Below are 25,257 nucleotides of genomic sequence, written 5' to 3' on the forward strand. Positions count from 1 at the left end.
AACCCCCTGAGGTGTATCGCTGAAAGTGAGAGATGTTTCTCTGCCCAGCAAAATATTCTGTTTGATATTGCTCTCAATTGATTGAACTTCGGACTTCCCTGGTGTTTTAGATACGCAACAGTCGTCATATTGTCCGAGTAAATTCTGACATGTTGACCTATAATGAGACTGCTGGCTGCCAGAAGGGCCCTCTCCACTGCCAACAATTCTCTGGAGTTGGAGGAACTGGAGCTTTCTCTCTGATTCCAGTGACCCTGGAATGGGATTTGCGAGACGACTGCTCCCCAACCTTTTTGACTGGCATCTGTTGTCACCGTGATCAGCGGATCTTGTACCCAGTCTACTCCTTTTAGCAGGTTTGATTGGACCACCCACCAGGTTAACGAGGCCTTTACCTTCCCTGTAGTGTACACTCTTCTGTTCAGGAAATTTGGATTCCCGTCCCAGTTCCCTAAGATGTGTGCCTGCAGTACTCTTGAGTGGCTCTGAGCCCACTGGACTGATTGTATACAGGCCGTCATCGACCCCAGGAGAGACAATGCGGTCCGTAGAGTCAGAGAACGTTGTCTTTTGAAGTCTGAGACCTTGGAAATTAGATTTATTCGGTGTTCCTCTGGTAGGAAAGATTTCTGATTTTCTGAATCCAAGAGGACCCCGAGGAATTTCCTCACCTTTGATGGTGATAGCTGAGACTTTTTTAGATTTGGTATCCAACACAAAAGCTGTAAGATGTTCAGAGTTTTGGAAATTCTCTGATTGAGAATTTCGGCGGAAGGACCAATTATTAGAAGGTCGTCCAAGTACGGCACTATAGCGATGTCTTGGCTCCTGATATGGGCTACCGTTTCCGCCATGACTCTGGAAAACACCCTTGGGGCTGAGGAGATCCCGAAGGGGAGAACATTGTATTGGAAATGTAAGATTTTTTGATTGAATTGGACCGCAAATCTTAGGTATTTCCTGTGACGAGGATGCATTGGAATATGGAAATACGCATCCTTGAGGTCTATTGTTGCCATATATGAATGAGGAGTGATTAGAGGGATGGCTGTTTTTACTGACTCCATCTTAAACTTGCGGTAAGTTATATATTTGTTGAGAGCTTTCAGATTTAGTATAATCCGAGATTGCCCGGACGGCTTTTTTATCATGAAGATACGGGAATAGTGTCCTTTCCCTTGCTCGTTCACCGGGACCATGGAGATAGCTCTCGAGTCTAGCAAGTCCTGAATTCCAGCCATCATCAACCTTTGAGTCTCCCGAGATGACGGGGAGGTGACTCTTAAGATCCTGGGGGGAGGTGCATCGAACTCTATCAGAAGCCCCTGTTGTATAACACTGACCACCCAGGGGCTGTTGGAGATATTCTGCCAACTGTGAACGAAGTTCGAAAGCCTCATCCCCACCGGATCGGAGTCATTGTTTTTCTTGTTGAGTTTGCTGGGGAATAAGGATGTTTTTAGGCTTCCCCTTAGCATATCTCCACCTCCCGGTTTTTCCTTTCCCTTTACCCTGGGAGGGCTGGGACTGGGAGGCTCAAAAAAAACGCTTCCTGGGAGGCCTCTGTTCAGGAAGAGTTTTCTTTCTGTCTGTGGCTTTCTCTAAGATGTCATCTAATGAGGGCCCAAACACAGTCACCCTTAAAGGGAATGGAACATAGTTTTATTTTTGAAGTGACGTCTCCGCTCCACATTTTTAACCAGAGAGCTCTTCTGGCTGAATTTGTCTGGACCAAGGATCTGGCTGCCACCCGGATAGATTCCAGTGAGGCGTCTGCGAGGAACCCAGTTGCTCTATGCAAAATAGGCAGGGAGTCCAGAACTTCCTCTCTCGGAGTACCCTGAGAGATGTGGTTTTCTAGCTCTTCTATCCAGCGGAAGAGAGAGCGGGCCACGCAGGTGGATGCAATATTGAATCTTAGGGCTAAGGTAGACGTTTCCCAGGATTTTTTGAGAAGGCTCTCAATCTTCCTATCTAAGGGGTCTTTCAACTGGGAGGAATCCTCGAACGGCAGAGCCGTTTTTTTAGCCACTCTAGCCACCTGAACATCAATTTTTGGGATGTTCCATTTTATTGAGTCCTCATCAAGAGGAAACCGATGTTTAAAGTCTGGAGGAGTTGTTAGACGCTTCTCAGGCAATTCCCATTCATTATTAATCATATCTATTATGCTTTTATGGACGGGAAACCCAGGTTGTTTTTCAGTATGTATACCGAATAATTCGTCTTGTATAGACTGAGGAACTGATTCCTCTTTTAGCCCCATGGTGTTCCTCACTGCAGACACCAATTCCTCAATGCATTCAGAGGAAAAAAGATATTTCCTAATTTCCGCAGATTTATGGGGTAACACATCCTCCCATTTGACTGAAGAAGACGTATAAGATCCCTCAGATTCTGACTCAGAATACTCCTGGATTTTTCTCTTTTTGGGGAGAGATGGACCAGGTGAGGATGGTGGTGGCGGTGGAGGCGGGGCGAGCGGGGCCAAAGAGGTTTGAACCTCCTGCCTAACCAGGGAGCGGATTTCCTCAATCAATGAAGGGTGTTCCGCCCGGACAATTTTATCTGTACAAGGTTGGCACAACTTTTTCTCCCAATCTAGTGGCATTTTCACATTACAGGTAGCACATTTGCGTTTGGTAATGTTTTTAGGGCCAGACTTGACTCCCTGAAAAGAGAGAGGAAGCAGTGTAAGAAGGTGTATATAAAACTACCTTTAAATGGGACCCATCTCTGCCACACTTACCAGGGCTTGAGGAGCGCTGGGCTCTGCAGCTGCAGGGCAAGACGAATCCATGCTTACAGCAGGCTTACCCGAGACGTCTTCGCAGCTTATATAGAAAATAAGCCTGCACCAACGCAAGGCAATTCGCCACCCCTCCCCCTCCGCCGTCCCAGGCAGGCGTGCGAGGATGCAGCGTGCCTCACACGCAGTTCGGTGATCCATAGCGCTGGACTGTGTCGCTCCTGTACAGGAGCGCCGACCCGGAAGTGGAGTATCACCTGACTTCCAGGTCGCCGAACAGCGTGCGCAGGAGGGGGAGACGCCGGAGAGCTCAGGGAGGCCTCCGGGATGGGCTCACTGGCCAGCTTTGTCCCCACAAGAGGACGCAGGAGGACCGGGAACGCGGTCCCAGAATCCAGAGGAGACGGGAGGCACAGCGCAGGAAGAAGCCCCGAGGGACCCGACCATTAGTGCCCGGCAGAAGAAATAGAAACACAAGGTACACTGCTAGAGCCGCCGCTGCAGTGCACCAGTAACCTCTCCATGCCCCATGGGGGACAGGAAAGACACTGGTTAATGGGAGGTGGGAGGGGTTTTTAACCTCTTGTGCTTCCTGTCCCCCATTAGGGTGTGGAGTCAACCTCCTGGTGGCTGTCGTGGAAGGCTACTAGAGAAAATAATACAAATATCAAATGATTGGTAACAGTTGAAAATCTCCTATTATCACCACAAATCCAACAGAGATTCAATATTTAAGACAAAGTATTTTCTTTTGCTTTTAAAAATGTCAACATATTCCACGTCACTGTCCATCAGTGACATCAATGAGGCTCACAATGTACAGTCCCCATCTCTGTATTTTTATTTTTAGATACAGTTACTACATGGTTAATGGAGCGTCCAGAGTGAAATTCAAGTTATTTGCCAGCGTTCCTCTTTGTCTTTGAGGTTTATAAATATACGCTGTAAGCAGAATCAGAACAGAGTGGACAATTTTAGTGCAGAATTCTGTAATCAGCGACTTTACAACGTACCGAATAAAGCCGCCTGCAGACCCAGAATAATTAGAATTTCAGCAGAATTATGCAGTGGGAACAGTGTATCGTTGCCTATATGCATCAAACAAGTGTATCTTGAATTACCACTATAAAAAAAAATTATGGTTTAAAAAAAACAACAACAAAAAAACAACTAATCTGTTTCATTGGCTGTAAGAGGTGGGGAGTGGTGGTAAAATATCGTATTTGGGTATATTTTTTTATCAATGTTTTCTAGAAATCACAAAAATGTAAAAACTTTGTAAATTTGTTACAGTGTCACATTCAGAATTTGCCTTTATATGAGGAGCTCCTAATATCACTCACATAAATGCAGTAACAGTCGTCCAGACATTGTAAGAACAAGGCCACGTCCACACATGTGGAAACGCTGCACTTTTTCCGCTAAGGTTTTTTATATAGGGGTCAACAGCAAAATATGTAATGCAATAGCAATCTGCTCTCATTAGTGCGTTTTTTTTTTTTTTTTTTATCGTTTTGGTGCAGACTTGATGCAGCATTTTTTTATGAATACTTTAGTGCAGAAATACTGGTATTTTGAACCTAAATAACACAATTATGTTCTTTACATGGATTTTTGTTTCAGGCTTCCAAGAGAAGACTATATGGTTAAAGTGCACAGTTCAGAGTATCGTTAAACTCAAAATTGGCATGCGTTTTTATGAAATTGCATGCACCGTTTTTGAAATCTTGAGCTCAGCTTATTCTCTGCAAAAAAAAAAAAGAAAAAAAAAATGAAGCATTTATGCTATGTGGGAACATGGCCTGTGTGTGGGGGGGGGGGGTAAGGAGGGGACAGTTGCCTGCAAAGGCCGGTCATATTACAGCATCTCAAAACTTAAGGCAGGAATCTCGCTAATTGTTATAGGAAGTCCCTGACCATTTCATCTTTTCTACTGCAACCCGAGGCACTTCAATGACATAAGCATCCTGGATTATTTACATTTGGCTCCGGGGACAGGACCCACCTGAGTATTCAGTTACCTGGCATTATTGTTGCCATGCTGGACTTTTGCTGCAACAAACGTCCCAGCTGCGCTGCGTCAGCCCCCTCGTGCTGTCCCAGCTGCGCCCGAATCAGCCCCCTCGTGCTGTCCCAGCTGCGCCCGAATCAGCTATCCTGCTGAACCAGCTCGGAATGTCTATGTTGCTCAAGAACTACTCATATGGACCAGTGGCTTGGAGGATGCACTTCCCCAGGTGAAACATACAATTAGGTTATTTGCCATTGTAATGAATAGCATGCCTCTTGTTCTGCATTGGACACCAGCTCTGTATTAAGGTGTAATAAAAACTGTGCTACCAACGGAAGCATATTGCAGACATCTTGGCAACATTTTTGCTCCTTTCATTTGGTGTTGGTGCTATGTGGTGGAAATTGTTGCTGTGGTGCTGTGCTACGAGGAGATGTGGGCACCAGGGCCTTTGCTTGCGGTTAGCGCACGGTGCCTCACCTTTAAGGTCAGTGACCCACCGAGGGGATCTCCGTGATGTGGCACTGGGCTTCATACAGTCTGGTTCAACTAAAAACCTCATGTTAAGTTTTGTAAATTTCTGCTTAGCAGCAATAGATCAATGAGGTTTTGGATGTGCGGTCTGTCTTGTCTTTTTTCTGCAGCTATGGTATAATGGAGACTCATTGGGAGGAGCGTAACAGGAAATACAATCAAAACTTTATATACACTGATAAAAAGTTGATTTCTTCTACTTTAATATCCTGAAAAATGAAAGCTGATTGGTTGATAACGATAACTGAGCCAACTCTGTCTGTGCTAGTATTACAGAGATGTTACCGGAATGCATGTACTAAACAATATACGGTAAAAGGTGTGTGACAAATTAGTTTTTGTATGTACCAACTATACGATTTAAGACCAACAAATATATATTGGGTTAAAAATGATTACCGGTATATGTTCTTTAAGAAGGCAGCCAAGCTGGTGTGTAAGCAGGATAGGACTATATAAATGTCCTCTATCTACATTCTGGAATTTCTGTTGACGTCAATAGATATTTTATATTCTTTAAGCCCAGGTCTGCCTTATAATAAAGCACGATTTACATTTATTTTATGAAATTACAAACCCTCTAAAGCCAAAGCGGGTATCTGGCATGACATCCTGGCAGATCGTGTGCCCACCAGCACAGATCAGGCTTTATTAATATGATGTGGCATAAGCTAAAGTCACAACATTAATTTTCCAGGAAATAAGCGTGTTGTGTTTGCTTTTCTGCCATTCCAAAAGCCCAAGCAGAAAGCTTCCAGAAATGAAGACTTTACCTTTGGAACATATCATTTTTTGTTAAGTACTCCAGTTTTTCTACAAAAACAGAGAGCTGAAAGAAGCCCTTTATTCAGTGCACGTCAATAGATTGATTCATTTCACGTTCTGCAATGTTTGCATTTCCACTGCGAAAATGTGCACTCTTCAAGAGAAACTTATTTAGAGTGGGAAGTTGTACGCTAACCCGAGCTGTGCCACACAGTATCACACACATCTCACAGCTGGACATGGTACCCACCGACCAAGGATAAAGAAGAGCTTTCTGCTCCCCTCCCATATGTGCAACAGGGAAGGACTGAAAAAGAAGATTTGAAAACCAGCCTAAAATATCAGCTAAAAGAAAAATATAAAGATATATCAGTCTATAGACAAAATATCCTGACCTAGGAGTCCAAGAAATGTACACATTCGAGTACATAGCTATAGCTGTAAGTTATAGTTAAAGCCAATGTTATTCAATGCCAGACTATTAGATGTTGATAATGGCATACTGTATGGTCTATAATGGTTCAAAAGGAAAAATACAGAAAATAAGAAATTAAAAAAAAGTTGCAGTTTCTTAAAAAATTTGATACAAAAGCTAAAATCAATATAATGGTAAAAAAATGAAATTGTAAAAGCACTTAAAAAAAAAAAAAAAAAAATTAATGGAGATATTTCGGACTTCTGCACTTTTGATATAAGATCTTCGCCACAACAATTTGTCCAATTTTGTCGCAGCTAATCATCGCTGATTTTACAATAATGATTTTACCATGGAGAATACAATAACTTAGGAAAAAAGAATATATATAGTAGTACCTAGTTTTCATTAGTGAATAAAATAATAGAATTATTCTTACCGTTAATTCGGTTTCTAGGAACCTTCCACGACAGCCACTTCGGAGGTTGTCTTCCCCGCCCTAATAGGGGACAGGAACACAAAGAGGTTAAATACCCCTCCCCTTCCTGCACCGCCAGTGTTTTCCTGGACACAGTAGCATGTATAATTACCACAAAAGTGCAGGAATCATCCAATAAGAATATCAGATAGGGAGGGAAATTAGTGCTGTCGTGGAAGGTTCCTAGAAACCGAATTAACGGTAAGAATAAGGGTACGTTCACACAGGACTTTTTTGCTGCTTTTTTTTGCTGCTTTTTTTTATGCTAATTTAGGTGCGTTATTTTGGTGCGTTTTTGGTGCGTTTTTTTGGGTACGTTCACACAGGACTTTTTTGCTGCAGATTCTTGCTGCAGATTTTTGCTGCTTTTTTTAATATGCCAATTTTCAGCTGCTAGGACACCTCACAATGGCTCTTCACACCTCACAATGGCTCTTCACACCTTACTACCAGGAACTCCCTCACAATAGATCACAATCAGGACACCTCACAATGGCTCACAATGGCTCTTCACACCTCACTAACCACACCCCTAAGCTCTTGGCTGTGAGATCCCTTCCTGCTGGCCATGATTTTCTGCACAAAAAACGCAGCAAATAATGCTACATGCGTTTTTTCAGCGTTTTTGCAGCGTTTTTTTCATCACCCATTCAAGTCAATGGGTGAAAAAACGCTGCAAAAACGCAGCAAAAACGCTGAAAGAAGTGACATGCCCTATGTCCAAAAAAAGCAGCAAAGCAGAAAATACTGATCAAACAAAAAACCAACGTGTGTGCATGAGATTTCTGAAATCTCATAGGCTTTACTGGTACTGTAAAAAGCAGCTGAAAATTAGCATAAAAAAAAGCAGCCAAAAAAAGCAGCAAAAAAGTCCTGTGTGAACGTACCCTAATTCTATTTTCTCTAGTCACCTTCCACGACAGCCACTTCGGAGTAGTACCAACAGCTAATTTCTCTAGGGAGGGACCACGGCCTGCAGAACGCGTCTGCCAAATGTTAAATCCCTATTGAAATTAAGCCGGTAATGTCTGGTGAACGTATGGATGGACGACCAGGTGGCGGCTCTGCAAATCTGCTCTGATGAGGCATTCCCCCTCTCTGCCCATGATGTTGCCATCGCTCGGGTAGAGTGTGCTTTCAGAGAGGCAGGTGGATCCAGTCCTTGTGATGAATATGCCAGACAAATAGACTGCTTGATCCATCTTGCAATAGTATTTTTTGCCACCTTCTTCCCCCTGTTTCGTCCCGAGAACTGGACGAATAAATTTTGATCAATTCGCCAGGCTTCAGTCTGTTGTAAGTAAGATAAGACCACCCTGCGAACATCCAAGGTGTGGAAGGCCTGTTCTTTAGGGTTGGAGGGGTTTGGGCAAAATGAAGGTAGTAGAATGTCCTGATCTCTGTGGAAATTCGAGACCACTTTAGGTAAAAAGGACCGGTCTAGTTTTAGTATAATGCTATCCGTAGTGACCGTTAAATAAGGTTCCTGAATCGACAGGGCCTGTAACTCACCAATACGTCTAGCCGTAGTGATTGCGACCAGAAAGACTGTTTTCAAAGTCAAGTTTTTTATAGTTACAGCATCCAGGGGTTCAAATGGACTCTGGGTTAGTGCATTAAGTACTGTATTGAGGTCCCAGGGAGGCACCTTACTACGGAGCGTAGGACGAATTCTGGATGCTGCTGTCATAAATCGTTTGACCCAGCGGTGATTGGCTAAACTGGAATCAAAAAAGCTACTAAGGGCCGATACTAGCACTTTGAGTGTGTTAGGGGTAAGGCCCATTTCCAAGCCCTTCTGTAAAAATTGCAGGATTTTTGCTATATCAGGATTGAAGGGGTCTGGAACTTCTGGGGAGCACCAGGACGTAAATTTTCTCCAGACCTTAGTATAGATGGCGTTGGTTACCGCTTTCCTGCTTTTTTGAAGGGTTTGAATTACGTCATCCGAGAGACCTTTAGCTTTTAAGATTGTGGCTTCAGTAGCCATGCTGCCAAGTTCAACCTGTTCAGGTCTGGATGTAGTAGGGGACCCTGGTGTAGGAGATCGGGCTTTTGAGGTAGAAGGTAGGGACCTTCCAGGGCCATATCTAACAGGGCGCCGTACCAACTCCTCCCGGGCCATAGTGGGGCAATCAAAATTGTGGTCACTCCTTCCGCTCTGATCTTCTGCAGAGTTTTCGCCAGCATGGGAATGGGAGGAAAAGCGTATGCAAGGTTGAACTTCCACCGCTGTGAGAAGGCATCTAATCCCTGTGCCTTGTCTTTGTGGTGAAGGGAGAAAAATGTTTCTCCCTTTGCATTTTGCCTGTTGGCGAATAGATCCACCTCTGGAGTACCCCATTTTGAGGTTAGGGATTGAAACACTGTCTGGTCTAGGGACCACTCTCCTGGATGAACGTCTTTCCTGCTGAGGAAATCCGCCTGAGTGTTGTCTAACCCCCTCAGATGTACTGCTGTAACCGATAGAAGGTTTTTCTCTGCCCAGAAAAATATTCTTGCAGCTACTTCCTTCAGAGAGGCATACTTCGTTCCTCCCTGGTGTCGTAGATAGGCTACCGTGGTCATGTTGTCCGAATAAATACGAACGTGATGATTCTTGATCATCGAAGATGACGCTTTTAGGGCTTCCTCTACAGCTTTTAGTTCCCTTAGACTTAGATTTGAGGAGCTGCTGCTGATATTCGATGCCCATTGTCCTTGAAAGTGGAAACCCTCTACCACTGCACCCCAGCCTCTTTTGCTGGCATCTGAGCGGAGTGTTTTTAGGGGAAGGTGATCCCAGCTGACTCCTCTCTGGAGATTTTGGTAATCTAGCCACCATTTCAGAGATGCTTTTACATGGCCAGGGAGAGGAATCTTTTGACTCAATGGAATCTGTCGTCTCCTGGAATGTAGGAGTACATAAGTCTGGAGAGCTCGTGTGTGAGCCTGTGCCCAGGACACCGATTGTATACATGCGGTCAGGGACCCTAGTACAGACATTGATTCTCTGAGGGTCGGTGTACGCTGGCCCCTGAATTTGGCTACTTTGCGGACAAGGTTGATTTGATGATCTTTGGGCAGAAAAGATGTTCTTACTTCCGAGTCCAGCAGCACCCCCAGAAATTTTCTCCTTGTGGAGGGACGGACCTCTGACTTCTCCAGATTTGGGATCCAACCCAGAGTTTGTAGTATCTCTAGGGTCTTTGATACGTCTGTTTCCAGACGGGGGGCAGATGGAGCCATAATCAGGAAGTCGTCTAAATACGGGACGATGCATATTCCTTGTTGACGGATGAAGATTATTGCTTCTGCCATAATTTTTGTGAAAACCCGCGGGGCTGATGAGATCCCGAAGGGGAGGACATTGAACTGGAAATGTTCGATCTGGTGACCCCTGGAGACTGCGAATCTGAGGAATTTCCTGTGCTCTGGGTGGATTGGCACATGGTAATAAGCATCCCTCAGATCCACAGTCGCCATCATCCAATTTTGACCGATGAGGGGGATCACTGATTTGACTGTCTCCATTTTGAATCTCCTGTACCGGACTGATTCGTTCAAGGGTTTCAAATTTATTATAATTCTGTTCATCCCCGATGGCTTGGTTATCAGAAAAAGGCGTGAGTAATGACCACGTCCTTCCTCCAATTTCGGTACCTGCGAGATTACATTTGACCGCAGTAATTTTTGTAGATCTTGTAACAAGGAGTTTTGGAGGTCTGGGTTTTGAAGGGAGGTTATCCTTAGGCATTGAGGGGGTTGTCTCACGAATTCTATTTTTAGTCCCTCTTGAACTGTACGAAGGACCCACTGATTTGTGGAGATGTTCCGCCAGTTGGTGAAGAAACGTGAGAGTCGACCCCCGACCGGAGCACAGTCATTGCTTATCTGGGGTTTGTTGGGCCTGAGGGGCCAGGATATTTTTACCCCTGCCTCCCTTGGGATAGCTCCACCTTCCCGTTTTGCCTTTTCCCCTCTGTGAAGGTTGGTCACGGGAGGGACGAAAAAAGCGCTTTTTAGGAATCTTCTGCTCAGGGAGAGATTTCTTTTTATCTGCCGCCTTATCCAAAATGTCATCCAGAACAGGTCCAAACACATTATGACCCTGAAAGGGTATGCTACATAATTTGGACTTGGAGACAGGATTTTATCCAGAGTGCCCTCCTGGAAAAGTTAGAAAGGACGGCAGCTTTCGCGGCTACTCGGACCGATTCAGCAGAAGCATCAGCTAGGAATCCCGTTGCCTTCTGTAACAAGGTTAGGGAGTCTAGAATTTCCTCTCTTGGGGTACCCTGTGTCAAGTGATCCTCAAGCTTGCGTAACCAGACAAATAGAGATCTGGCCACGCAAGTGGATGCTATATTGGACTTCAGTAAATTTGTGGAGGTGTCCCAGGACTTTTTTAACAAACTCTCTATTTTACGATCCATCGGATCTTTGAGTTGTGAGGAGTCCTCAAATGGAAGGGCTGTTTTCTTAGTTACCCTGGACACTTGCACATCCACTTTCGGGGTTTCCCATAGAGAGTTATCCCCGTCCAATGGACACCGGTTTTTTAGTTCTGATGGCACAGTCAGACCTTTTTCAGGGAGGTCCCATTCATGAAGAATTAGATCTCGTAAATTCTTATGCACTGGAAACTCTTTTCGATCTTTGGGTTTCAGACCCTCAAACATCTCATCTTGTACTGTGAGTGTAACTTCTTCATCCTCTACCCCCATGGTGCCTCGTACTAAACTGATTAGTTCACTCATGTCCTCAGAATTAAAGTAGTACTTTTTGTTTTCTGATTTAGGGGTGGGAGTTGAAGTAGAGCCTTCATTTTCCCAGTTATCTTCCGAACCCGAGGACTGGATTTCCCCTGAGTCTGGGTCAGATTCTACTGGGTCTTTTTTCCTCTTCTTTGGAGGGGGCGGCTGAGGCACCGACATTTGTGAGAAGGTGGCCATAGAGGAACGGACCTCGTCTTTAATTAGGGATCTAATGCTATCCAGCAGCGAGGGTTGTTCCGTGCGTAGGACCTCATCCGTACAGGATTGGCAGAGCTTTTTCCCGTATGTTAATGGGAGCTTGGTCGCACACACTTTACATTTGTGGCTTGACTTTCTAGGATCAGAAACCTTTTCTCCCTATAAGAGAGAGAGAGAGGGTTTGCTAAGCCACTTAAGGGTATATACTTATATATACATATATGTATATATGTATATAGGGGATAGCTGGGCCCAACACCTGCTACTTACTTTGGTAGGAGGGGGAACGCTGGCATTTGCAGAGCAAGGGGGTCTGTCACCGTCCATGTCCGTCACGTTAGTGCACAGTCAGACAGCTTACCTTGCTACCCGGATCTCTTATGAAGGATCGAGGGGCCAGCGTCATGGTGCTCCTCCCCCCCCATCGCCCGATTGGGGTAGGGTCCTAGAACGCCCCCGAAACAGCTGCTGTATGGCGTTTCTGCTGCTTCGGACGCCATTGCCGGCCGGCGCGTGCTCCCTGGAACGCACCTGAGTGAACCGGAAGTGACGCGCGTCAACACGGAAGTGACCCAGCCGTCGGCCGGCCACAGGCTCCGAGACGCGCGCCACCTCCAGCGCTGCAGCAGGGAGGAGGAATCCGAGGGGCTGCAGGAGGCCCTCGGTGCGCACGTCACCGCCCCGCTTTACCCCACGAAGGGAGCGCAGGGGGGGCGGGAAGGTCCCGAGTCCCTCCGAAGAGAGGAGACGGGAGCAGCGTCTTTGAGGAGGGAGCCCGACCTCATGCTGCCCGGCTTTGGTAAGTGGAGCTCCGGTCGCCGGCCACGGCAGCCCCTTCAGAATCTCTTCATGCCCCATAGGGGACAGGAAAACACTGGCGGTGCAGGAAGGGGAGGGGTATTTAACCTCTTTGTGTTCCTGTCCCCTATTAGGGCGGGGAAGACAACCTCCGAAGTGGCTGTCGTGGAAGGTGACTAGAGAAATAGGCAATACAATCTCTTTAAGAAAAAACTACAGAAACAAAACCTGGGCAATGTTTTTTTCCCACATCAAGTTATTTTACAAAAAAAATAGCAATCTTCCAATTTTTACACTGGTCATAAGGTTTTTTTTTGTTTGTTTTTTTTATAGACTCAAACTTCCGGTAACTTCAGGAGGGTTTTCAGCAGGCTCAAAGCAGGATTACAATGATAGATAATCCCTCTATACACATATACCGTATTTTTCGGACTATAAGACGCACCCAGGTTTTACAGGTGGAAAATACGGAAAAAAAGTGGTAAAATATTTAATAACATAAATAACATACTATTACTGTATATACTCGAGTATAAGCCGACCTGAGTATAAGCCGACCCCCTAATTTTGCCACAAAAAAGTGGGAAAACTTATTGACTCAAGTATACGCCTAGGGTGGAAAATGCAGCAGCTACCGGTAAATGTCAAAAATAAAAATAGATACCAATAAAAGTAAAATTAATTGAGACATCAGTAGGTTAAGTGTTTTTGAATATCCATATTGAATCAGGAGCCCCATATAATGCTCCATACAGTTCATGATGGGCCCCATAAGATGCTCCATACAAAATACGCCCCATATAATGCTCCATATTAAAATATGCCCCATATAATGCTGCATAAAGGTTGATGGTCCCATAAGATGCTCCACACATTATGGCCCAATAAGATGCTCCACACATTATACAGCAAGAGATACTCCACACATTATGCCCCATAAGATGCTCCATACATTATGGCCCCATACGATGTTCCATACATTATGGCCCCATACGATGCTCCATGCATTGTGGCCCCATACGATGCTCCATACATTGTGGCGCCATAAGATACTCCATACATTGTGGCGCCATATGATGCTCCATACATTGTGGCCCCATATGATGCTCCATACATTGTGGCCCCATATGATGCTCCATACATTGTGGCCCCATATGATGCTCCATACATTGTGGCCCCATACAGGGCCGCCATCAGGGCATTACAGCCGTGACTGGCGTATGGGGCCCGGTGGGCAGAGGGGGCCCGCATCTGGCCCCCTCTCATCTGCTCACCGGGCCCCTACCGGCAGCCGCAGGCTGAACCGGGTCCTTAACGGCGGCCGGCGCTGCAGCTGTTTAACGCTATTGACGTGCGGGCCCGCAATCTGAGGCTTGCAGCTGACGTCAGCCGCAGCGTGCATGTCGCCGGCATCTGACGTCATTGTCAGTCGCCGGCGAGTGCACACTTCAGCTGGGTGGAGAGAGCAGGAGCGCGGCAGGTAAGCAGAACTTTTTGTTTTGTTTTTTTTATTTATTTATTTTTTAATTTATTTTTATTTTTTATTTTGAGCGGCGATCCGGGGGGCCCAGGGCAGAATGCTGGAGACACTGGGGCAGAACGCTGGAGACACTGGGGCATGACTGGAGACACTGGGGCATGACTGGAGACACTGGGGCATGACTGGAGACACTGGGGCATGACTGGAGACACTGGGGACATGATTGGAGACGGGGCAGAATGGTGATACGGGCATGATTGGAGACACTGGAGGCAGGATTGGAGACGGATGGGGCAGGATGCATACGATGGAGACAGATGGGGAGATCATATGGGGCAGGATGGATACTCATTAGGGCAGGATGGGAGAACATATGGCTGATGCCAGGAATGAGACACACGGGGGCTAGGATGGCGAATATTAATTACCATAGGGGCTAATTAAGGGATATTACTGCAGTGATGTATTTATTTTATTTTTTGAGTACACTGTTTTAAATGGAGGGGCGGTCCTATTACTGTGTAGAGTGATACTATGTCGCCTTCTTCATGTGGTGTAATGTAGAAGTTGGGAAAATTAAGTAATGTGTTCTGCAAGTGGAACTCGAGATAACTGTGTTATTTCCTGCAGAGACAAGTCCTGGCTGGATGAAGTGATGGCGGTCTGTGAGGGATGAAAGATGAAGGACTTCACCTAGAGACGTCACTGGTGAGTCAGTGTGTTACACTGACACTATACACTGTATACTATATACAGAGGTCCTGTGTATAATGTCACCGGTGATCACTGGATTACCTATACACTATATACAGAGCTCCTGTGTATAATGTCACTGGTGATCACTGTATTACCTGTACACACACACTGCATACTAAGTACAGATCTCCTGTGTATAATGGCACTTATGGTGATAGTATTGTGTGTTTTTTTTATTATTGATCAGTATTGTAGTATTCAGTCACTATGTGGTGGTAATATGTGGTCTGGTCATGATGTTGTGGTATTTGTTCCTTGTATTTGATATTATTCGATCACTGTGGTGGTAATATGTCATCTGGTCATGGTGTGGCGGTATTTGTGCCTTGTAGATCGTATTATAGGTCACTGTGGTGATAATATGGTGTCTGGTCATGGTGCTGTGGTATTTGCTCCTTGTATGTGGTATTATAGGTCATTTTAAAAATTTAAAAATAAATAAAAATATACCTAAATTGTATTGCATATTTTAACAAATATTTAATAGGTTACAGTAGAGTAGGGCCTGGCCAAAAGTGTCTACCTTGTCATTTTGGTGGCTTAAAAAATCTATTGGCCAAAACAAAAGCTGCCGGCTATATGTGTGATCTGTGACACTGTCAATGTGTGATAGGTGAGAAGTGGAGATTTTCCAAGAGAGAGCGGTGGGACTGTGGACAGTTTGAGGGGTGGAGCGTGGAGGCGGGGCTGGGGTGGAGCCTGGGCGGAGTCTCAAGGCGGCCCCGGAAATTTTGCCAGTATGGGGCCCCGAAATTTCTAGTGGCAGCCCTGGCCCCATATGATGCTCCATACATTGTGGCCCCATACGATGCTCCATACATTGTGGCCCCATACGATGCTCCATACATTGTGGCCCCATACGATGCTCCATACATTGTGGCCCCATACGATGCTCCATACATTGTGGCCCCATATGATGCTCCATACATTGTGGCCCCATACGATGCTCCATACATTGTGGCCCCATATGATGCTCCATACATTGTGGCCCCATACGATGCTCCACACACTTGCCCCATATGCTGTTGCTGCGATTAAAATAAAAAAAATAAAAAAAATCACATACTCACCTCTCTTCGCTCAGGCCCCCGGCACTTGCGATAGTCACCTTCCTCGTTCCACGCGCCACTCTGTCTTCCATCCTCTGCTCTGACTGTTCAGGCAGAGGGCGACTAGCACACTAATCGAGACATCGGACCCTCTGACCTGAACAGTAAGTGCAGAGGATGGAAGACAGAGCAGCCCAGGCAGGTATCTGGCTATCTTGTCTCCTCTGGCCCCTGCTGCTGTCCCCTCCACAACCGGACACAGATCTCCCTAGCAGCTGCAGGAATCCAGCGCTGGGGAAACCATGTGTGTCCCTGCTTAAGTGAAGGACTATTCAATGGCTGCTCCCTGCTCACTGCTCAGCTGACAGGTGGGCGAGGAAGCAGCTAATGAATATTCACTGCACTTTAGTCATCGGGATCACATGGTTTCCCCAGCGCTGCAGCCAGGCAGTGGGGACATTTTTCTGCCTCCTGTGAGAGCGATAACAGTGGATCCCACTCGCTGCTGCCACCCCCTCCCCACGTTACATCCAGACCATAAGACGCACCTACACTTTCCTTCCAAATTTGGAGGAAAAAAAGTGTGTCTTATGGTCCGAAAAATAGGGTAATAAAGAATCTACCGATCATAATAAGCTACATCACAGCTACTTTGTCCTTCACAATGATCTTTGCACAAGCTCAATAGATGAATCAACACAAAATATAGGGTCTGAATCTAACCAATTCAACTATGTACATGTGTTGTTTCCTGAAACAACAGAAAGTTAAAGTCTAAGAAAATCCCCAGTGGCAGCGTGAAAATTGCATTGTTATCTTTTTTTAATACAGATTGTGATATGTAGAAAAATGTTTGCCATAAAATACATTAACAAAAAAACAGATATAAACAATAGGTATTTTGTGATTATAGCTTCCTTTTAAACAAGGTCAACTACACAGCCATATTGCCATAAAATAACCTAAAAAAAGGGATACAAATGCTACTGTCTAGCTATCAACCCCATATCCCTTTTCCCCTATGTCTCAAAACCACTGGAACAACACTTCCATTTTCAAAAGTCCTCCCACCTCATCTCCTATTCACTCTTCGACCGCTTACAATCTGACTTTCCATCGCATCATTCCACCGAAACTGCCTTGACTAAAGTTACCAATGACCTACTAACTGCCAAATGAAAGCGACACCACTCCTTCCTCCTCCTGGACCTGTCCTCTGCCTTCAACATCGTGGACCACTCCCTCTTACTACAAATTCTATCATAGACTTTGCCCTATCTTGGATCTCTTCATACCTCACAGTCCAGACATTCAGCATTTCCCACTTGCACACCACCTCATCATCATCTCGCCCATCTTCTGTCGGCGTCCCCCAAGGTTCAGCTATAGGACCCTCTCTCTCTTCTCCATGTACACCTTTGGCCTGGGACAACTCAAAGTCCAATGGCTTTCGGTATCACCTCTATGCTGATGACACACAGATCTACCGCTCTTGACCCGATATCACCTCCTTACTAACCAGAATCATACATTGTCTGTCTGCAATTTCATCTTTCTTCTATGCTAAATTTTTAAAACCATGCCAAAAGGAGAAAAATTCAGAGCAATGATTTATAAAACAAACTTTAATTGCCATAAATAGTACAAAAATATATATCAAAACATTACATTATTTAATGACTAGAGCACAGGATGAATGTCCCAGGAATGCTGGAAAAGCGCCCATCCCCCCACTCCCCCAGATGTAAATACCCTTGTAATGGTATGCATAAGGAAAAGCACCTACACTATCCAACCAAGGTCACCCCAAAACAGTGGGATTCTATAGTATAGTATAGTTCCCCCTGAGGAAGTGGCACTGGTGGCCACGAAACGTGCGTTGGGGACCATCGCCCGACCGCCCCCTCCTACCTCTGTGTAGTGGTAAGTGCTAGCACCCTCTTTCCACCACCATACTTAATGGCATTACTATAGAATCCCACTGTTTTGGGGTGACCTTGGTTGGATAGTGTAGGTGCTTTTCCTTATGCATACCATTACAAGGGTATTTACATCTGGGGGAGTGGGGGGATGGGCGCTTTTCCAGCATTCCTGGGACATTCATCCTGTGCTCTAGTCATTAAATAATGTAATGTTTTGATATATACAGGTCCTTCTCAAAAAATTAGCATATAGTGTTAAATTTCATTATTTACCATAATGTAATGATTACATTTAAACTTTCATATATTATAGATTCATTATCCACCAACTGAAATTTGTCAGGTCTTTTATTGTTTTAATACTGATGATTTTGGCATACAGCTCCTGATAACCCAAAAAACCTCTCAATAAATTAGCATATTTCACCCGTCCAATCAAATAAAAGTGTTTTTTAATAACAAACAAAAAAACCATCAAATAATAATGTTCAGTTATGCACTCAATACTTGGTCGGGAATCCTTTGGCAGAAATGACTGCTTCAATGCGGCGTGGCATGGAGGCAATCAGCCTGTGACACTGCTGAGATGTTATGGAGGCCCAGGATGCTTCAATAGCGGCCTTAAGCTCATCCAGAGTGTTGGGTCTTGCGTCTCTCAACTTTCTCTTCACAATATCCCACAGATTCTCTATGGGGTTCAGGTCAGGAGAGTTGGCAGGCCAATTGAGCACAGTAATACCATGGTCAGTAAACCATTTACCAGTGGTTTTGGCACTGTGAGCAGGTGCCAGGTCGTGCTGAAAAATGAAATCTTCATCTCCATAAAGCATTTCAGCCGATGGAAGCATGAAGTGCTCCAAAATCTCCTGATAGCTAGCTGCATTGACCCTGCCCTTGATGAAACACAGTGGACCAACACCAGCAGCTGACATGGCACCCCACACCATCACTGACTGTGGGTACTTGACACTGGACTTCAGGCATTTTGGCATTTCCTTCTCCCCAGTCTTCCTCCAGACTCTGGCACCTTGATTTCCGAATGACATGCAAAATTTGCTTTCATCAGAAAAAAGTACTTGGGACCACTTAGCAACAGTCCAGTGCTGCTTCTCTGTAGCCCATTTCCTGCACACGCCTGTGCACGGTGGCTCTGGATATTTCCACACCAGACTCAGTCCACTGCTTCCTCAGGTTCCCCAAGGTCTGGAATCGGTCCTTCTCCACAATCTTCCTCAGGGTCCGGTCACCTCTTCTCGTTGTACAGCATTTTCTGCCACATTTTTTCCTTCCAACAGACTTACCATTGAGGTGCCTTGATACAGCACTCTGGGAACAGCCTATTTGTTGAGAAATTTCTTTCTGGGTCTTACCCTCTTGCTTGAGGGTGTCAATGATGGCCTTCTTGACATCTGTCAGGTCGCTAGTCTTACCCATGATGGGGGTTTTGAGTAATGAACCAGGCAGGGAGTTTTTAAAAGCCTCAGGTATCTTTTGCATGTGTTTAGAGTTAATTAGTTGATTCAGAAGATTAGGGTAATAGGTCGTTTAGAGAACCTTTTCTTGATATGCTAATTTATTGAGACAGGTTTTTTGGGTTATCAGGAGTTGTATGCCAAAATCATCAGTATTAAAACAATAAAAGACCTGACAAATTTCAGTTGGTGGATAATGAATCTATAATATATGAAAGTTTAATTGTAATCATTACATTATGGTAAATAATGAAATTTAACACTATATGCTAATTTTTTGAGAAGGACCTGTATTTTTGTACTATTTATGGCAATTAAAGTTTGTTTTATAAATCATTGCTCTGAATTTTTCTCCTTTTGGCATGGTTTGTTTTGAGCTGATTTGGTGAGGTCGGGGTCTTTTGGCGTATCTACTGCCAGACCTCATGCGCTCACAAAATGTATTTGGGAGTTTTGTATTCTAAATTTCTAAAACTTAACATGGATAAAAACAAAATTCATCATCTTTCCACCCTATTTCCCTCACTCGACCTAGCCATCAAAGTCAATAGCTGCTCACTCTCCCCAGTCCCGCAAGCTAGCTGCCTGGGGGTAATCCTTGACTCTGATCTCTCCTCCACATATCCAAGCCCTTTCTACTTCCTGCAGACTCAAAAATAATTCAACCAAACCATACATTCCTTAATCAAAAATCTGCAAAAACACTAGTGCATGCCCTTATCTCAAGTTTCGACTACTGCATCCTCCTGTTTTGTGGCCTCCCCTCTAACAATGTTACCCCTCCAATCTATCCTGAACTCTGCAACCCGACTATTCCACTTGTCCCACACCATTTCCTGGCCACTCTTCTCTGTATTTCTCTTCACTGGCTCCCCATTGCCAAGAGACTCCAGTTCAAAACCCAGACCAAGGCATACAAAACCATCCAACAACCTGTTTCCTCCATACATCTGTGACCTAGTCTCCCGGTACTTACACGAAACCTCCGATCTTCACACGATCTCCTTCTCTACTCCCCTCTTATCTCCTCATCCCACAATCGCATACAAGATTTCTCTCATGCATCCCCCTACCCTGGAAATCTCTACCACAACACATCAGACTCATCTACCGTGGAAACCGTCAAAAGGAATCCGTAGACCATCCTCTTCCGACATGCGTACAACCTGCAGTAACCATGTGTCGTGACTCGGATGTCAGGTGACCCGGGGGATCAGGGGCTCCTTCCCTGTTCCTAACGCTAGGGTGTGCCTTAGCTCGGCCAGTTCCCCGGGTTACTTCTGAAGATGCCGGGGTCACGTACCTTACCTTATCTCCTGAATCCGCCCTCAGTCTGTTCCCTCCCCCCATGCAGGGATGGGGAGAGCAGCTGTGCACTGCAGTACACCAACCAGACGAACAAGGCAACACAGATAGGGGCGATGGAAAAATACCAGGCATACAAATATTTACTGAAATATAACAGAGGAATGCACCAAGGAGTGGAGGATGGGGACAAATCAAAGTAGAAGAAGGAAATGGAATTATCACAGTTACTAAAGCAAGCAACAGTCACTGATAAACCCACCAAACGCCTTTACATATAACCAAATAACTATCCTCCCAGCCATACAGCATAAGCTAGCTCTGACAATGTGTGTCAGTCAGGACTCCGATTATATAGGGGATAGAAGTGGTTAACCATGCTCAGCTGAGAGCCCAGACTCCCAAAGCTTTCAACATGGCCGATTAACCTCTGTACTGCAAAACTACACTGTTTAAAAAGGTGAAGTGCTTCTTTTCAGAGCAGGAGTAGGAGCCATCAGATGATGTGGTCTTCTGTCTCCTCTGTCGCGGTAACCCTGTGACACTATCTCTTCACTATACTGCTGAACAACCACCTCTCTCCTTGCCTACTGTATCCTCACCCATCCCTTGTAAACTGAGCCCTCGTGGATAGGGTTCTCTTTCCTCCTGTACCAGTCATGACTTGTATTGCTTAACATTATTGTACTTGTTTTTCTTATGTAAACCCTTTTCACATGTAAAGCACCATGGAATAAATGGCACTATAATAACAGGGAGGAGTGTGATGTTGGACTCAGTTACACTTGAATTTTCAGGTTTTCATGAAATTAGGTTTTAATATTATAGCAGCAGAAGAACAGCAGCGATTAAATACATAATCCGTTTGCACAAGCACATACAGTGCTGTAAGAAAGTCTTCATCCTTTGTCTAAGGTTAGTGTTTGATCTTGAATCAAAATGTATTAAGTATGACATACGGTAAAACCTTATTGCGACAACTATTCAAAATTGCATTGGAAAGTAGACCCCCACTGGGTAGTCGTCTCAAAATGATCCGTAACAGGAAATCTGGTCTGGATATGCAGGTCTTCTTGAAGTTTTTATTTTTTGGGAATTTTAACAGTGAGTGCAATAAGAGGAACCTGGAAAAGGGCAAATATTTCTTTATTGTAGCAATTGCTTCTCAAGGACTAAAGAAATGTAATTATGCAATACAAAGTATGAAAATACTCTGGGTCTCTTGTGCCTCTTTCGTCTCCTCACGCATGCGCGGCACTCAGAAATAGGACAGTAAGATAATTATATACAGAAAGATATTTGTGGCTTCTAATATAGAAAACTATGGATTAAGTTTGCCATGGACGTACTTATCCAACAGAAGTTCTAAGGATGTGCCAAGGAAAATCTTCAATGACTGCCAACGCTGCTGTCAAGCTAAATATCATCTCCTGAATATGTGTTTGTGCATATTATGGGATAATTCTTAAACTGTAATAAATTTTAAAGGGAACCACAGTTTTTAATGCATCAACTAAAAAACTGCAAGATCTCCAGGATCAAGCACCAAAGCAAAACATGAATTTTTGCCATCAGCCGCAATCCGTCGAATGTTGAAAAAACGAATCTGGCAACTGATGCCACCGGATCCGTTTTTTTTCTCATAGACTTGTATTAGCGACAGATTGCGACGGATGGCCTCACGTTTCATCCGTCGTTCGCCGGATCCGTCAAAAATTGTTTGTCCGGCGGCCGGAGAAGACAGACAAAGTAAAGTTTTTTGTGCACGTCGAAAAATCGGACAGCAACAGATCCGTCGCCATTCGTCATTTGCTTAAATGGAAGCCTATGGGCGCCAGATCCATCAAATTAAACTCAGCATGCTCTGATTTAATTAGGATCCAATTAGTCAGCCCCCAATTAGGAAAGTTATATAAAACCTGCCAGGAAGGGCTTCACTCATCCATGTCCCAGCAAGCAAGCCAGCAAGAGTCCAGCCAGCAAGAGTTAAAGTATCCAGCGACCCAGCCAGGCCTACCAGCGACCCAGCCATATATAACGTAGAATACACCCCACGTCATTCTCAGTGCAGTGATTGGGTGGATCCAAAAACGACACCGGCGCAGAAGCATGATGCGCTGTCTTTCTAGCTCCTTTTCAAGAACGATCGCTTCCAAACGATTAGCCTCAAAAGTAAAATGTTCACAATCACACCTTCCATTTTTGCCACTTGCTCTACAACCTGTCAAATATGGGGTGTAGAAACACTGTATTTGTAGGTTTTCAGTAGCCAATAACGTTTGGGAGCCTCCTATTGGGCGTTTTTAAAAAACGGATCTGTCATAAAACGGATGAAAAACTGATGCGATGGATTCAGTCGCATCAGTTTTTCACAATCTGCGACAGATCCGTCGATCCAACGGATTGTGACTGACGGCAAAAAACTGATGTGTGAAAGGGGCCTTAAGCAGACCCCCTACATATTACTTCCATACATATGTTAAGACACATTACACCCTTACACAATTATTTGGGCTGAATCTCATGTGAGCTCCAGGAACGAGAGTGCCGACACCGCTGGAACGCCGCCGGCACGGGAGGGGAGTACAGGTATTATTTTGGTGCAAAAACAGCAACCAATACCACAAGACAAAAAAGTAAATGTAAATGATGAATGGGGGCTATAAGTTTTCATTCAGTCCTCTGTAACCTTGGTGTGGGATAAACATCTGGCTGCCAATTCTGCGGCAGGAGAGGCAGCTTAGGTGTGATTAATCACACACTGCACAGTAACCTAGATTTCGCTGCCAGATGGAGATTTTACACATCGTGTGAAATATGACATTTTTATTTCATATATATTGCAGAAAACAACAGTGCATGTGAAGCTGCCGAGAACTGCAGAAGTGTCCTACTGTTGTGAGTGGGACAACATTGCAGTCTCCAGCATAGTCATTACTATGTAGACGTAGGACGAACAGAGCAGAAGAATCGGCTGCACTGGCTGAGCAACAAGGCCATTTCTAACATCTGTATCAGCGTGAAGAGAGTCGGACCCCTAGATTCGGAATTTGAAGAGCCCATGTCAACATATTTTTTCAGGTCACTACTTATATAAAATAATATAGTCATGGGCACAAAACAGAATATAAAGTCTAAAATTAGAAAATACAAACAAATTAGAAAAAATATATAATTTAAGTTTGTAAAAAAACAATATATGTGATGTGTTCCTCCTAAATATGTCAATTTTATTTGGTGTTTCATAATATAAATGCACAAAAAAACACAATATAATAGTGTACATCAAATAAGAACCGATTACAAAAAATATTTAGCAATATCTGGTTTCAATAAATAATAACAAATATATATAATAATTATGTGATACGTTCCTTTTATCTATATTTGATGTTTTGTTAGATTATTAAACTTACTGAAAAAATGAAATAACTAATGTGAAACTTGTTACATATTTTATTTAAACATCCTATAAACAAAATTTGGATTACTCAGCCGTATTTTTTCTATAATGCACTTAAATAAGTGTATATGGAAGAACATTAGTCTGTGTATAGGTAAAGTTATATTTGTTAGAATATGGTGGCTATACAAGTAGACAGCCCTAGGACGCGGGAATAGACCTCGGACTGTTTGCTACCAGCTACCTGTAGAACAAGGAAAAGTTTCATGCCCACGCACACCACAAGGAATTGGGATCATTGTGTGAAGGGTTAGCAGCGGGGATCAGTCATAGTATGTCGCTGTAAGCAGACCAGTGATACAACAGGAGAGGATTACATTATAGGATGGCAGAATATTATTATTACAGTAGCCAATTACCTACCTTTCCCATTTTGCCAGGCGGTGTACCAAGACAGGCTAAGAAAAGAAGTGATGAACACTAACGCGGTGGCAACAGTTCCATTTCGGAGCCTCATTTCATTGCACCATCACAGTGGTTCCGTAATATCTTCTCCAAGTATCAACGATGCAAAAAGTGAAAAAGGTAACTTTGTTTTTACACAGCGCTGGGAATGCATCAATGGAACCGCCTCAGCTGGCAGGACAGGGAACTCTCAGCTCTTCCGCTTACACACAACATAATGACGTTCTTTCACTTCTCCAGCTCAGTCCCTGGCAACTTCACCTTGAGTTCTGCTCCGTTTTCTTGTCTCTTACTTAAAGACAAGAAAAAAATATATTTTCAGTAAGGGTTCGCTCACATCAGCGTTAAAAGAAAACCTCGCATGGCACTCACTACAATGTTAGTCAATTAGGCAGTGCGTATCTGAGTTTTTCCTCGCCTGGAATTGGAGTGAGGAAATATTTGCAGCATGCTGCGTATTGCCGTGTAAAATGGCCGAGACTCAGCAATGAAAGTCAATGGGTGTGACGACCATGCGATTTTTAAGCACCCATCTCATAGGAGATCCGAGATTTCATCAGCCGAGCACAGTAAAGTCACAGCGTGAACCAGCTATGGACTCCAGTCACCTTACAGATGTCAGCACTCGGCTCTAAAGCTACATTCTTCACGCTCAGCGTCTCCTGGATGCCAGGCTGAGCAGTTGCATTTTATGCTACCG

The 25,257-nt window shown here is 44.4% G+C and overlaps 1 protein-coding gene across 2 annotated transcripts in view; it reads right to left on the bottom strand.

Moving 5' to 3' along the window:
• The window catches only part of MGAT4A (alpha-1,3-mannosyl-glycoprotein 4-beta-N-acetylglucosaminyltransferase A), an 83,038-nt gene that overhangs the window by 47,530 nt on the left and 10,251 nt on the right, over positions 1-25,257 (bottom strand). For both annotated transcript variants that reach the window (XM_077296519.1, XM_077296520.1), the window contains exon 2: positions 24,516-24,849. In XM_077296519.1, the coding sequence (XP_077152634.1) occupies positions 24,516-24,609 (94 nt within the window). In that variant the 5' untranslated portion in view covers positions 24,610-24,849. The remainder of the gene's footprint in view (positions 1-24,515; positions 24,850-25,257) is intronic.

Source organism: Ranitomeya variabilis, chromosome 3 (genome assembly GCF_051348905.1).
Source record: "Ranitomeya variabilis isolate aRanVar5 chromosome 3, aRanVar5.hap1, whole genome shotgun sequence".
NCBI lineage: Eukaryota > Metazoa > Chordata > Amphibia > Anura > Dendrobatidae > Ranitomeya > Ranitomeya variabilis.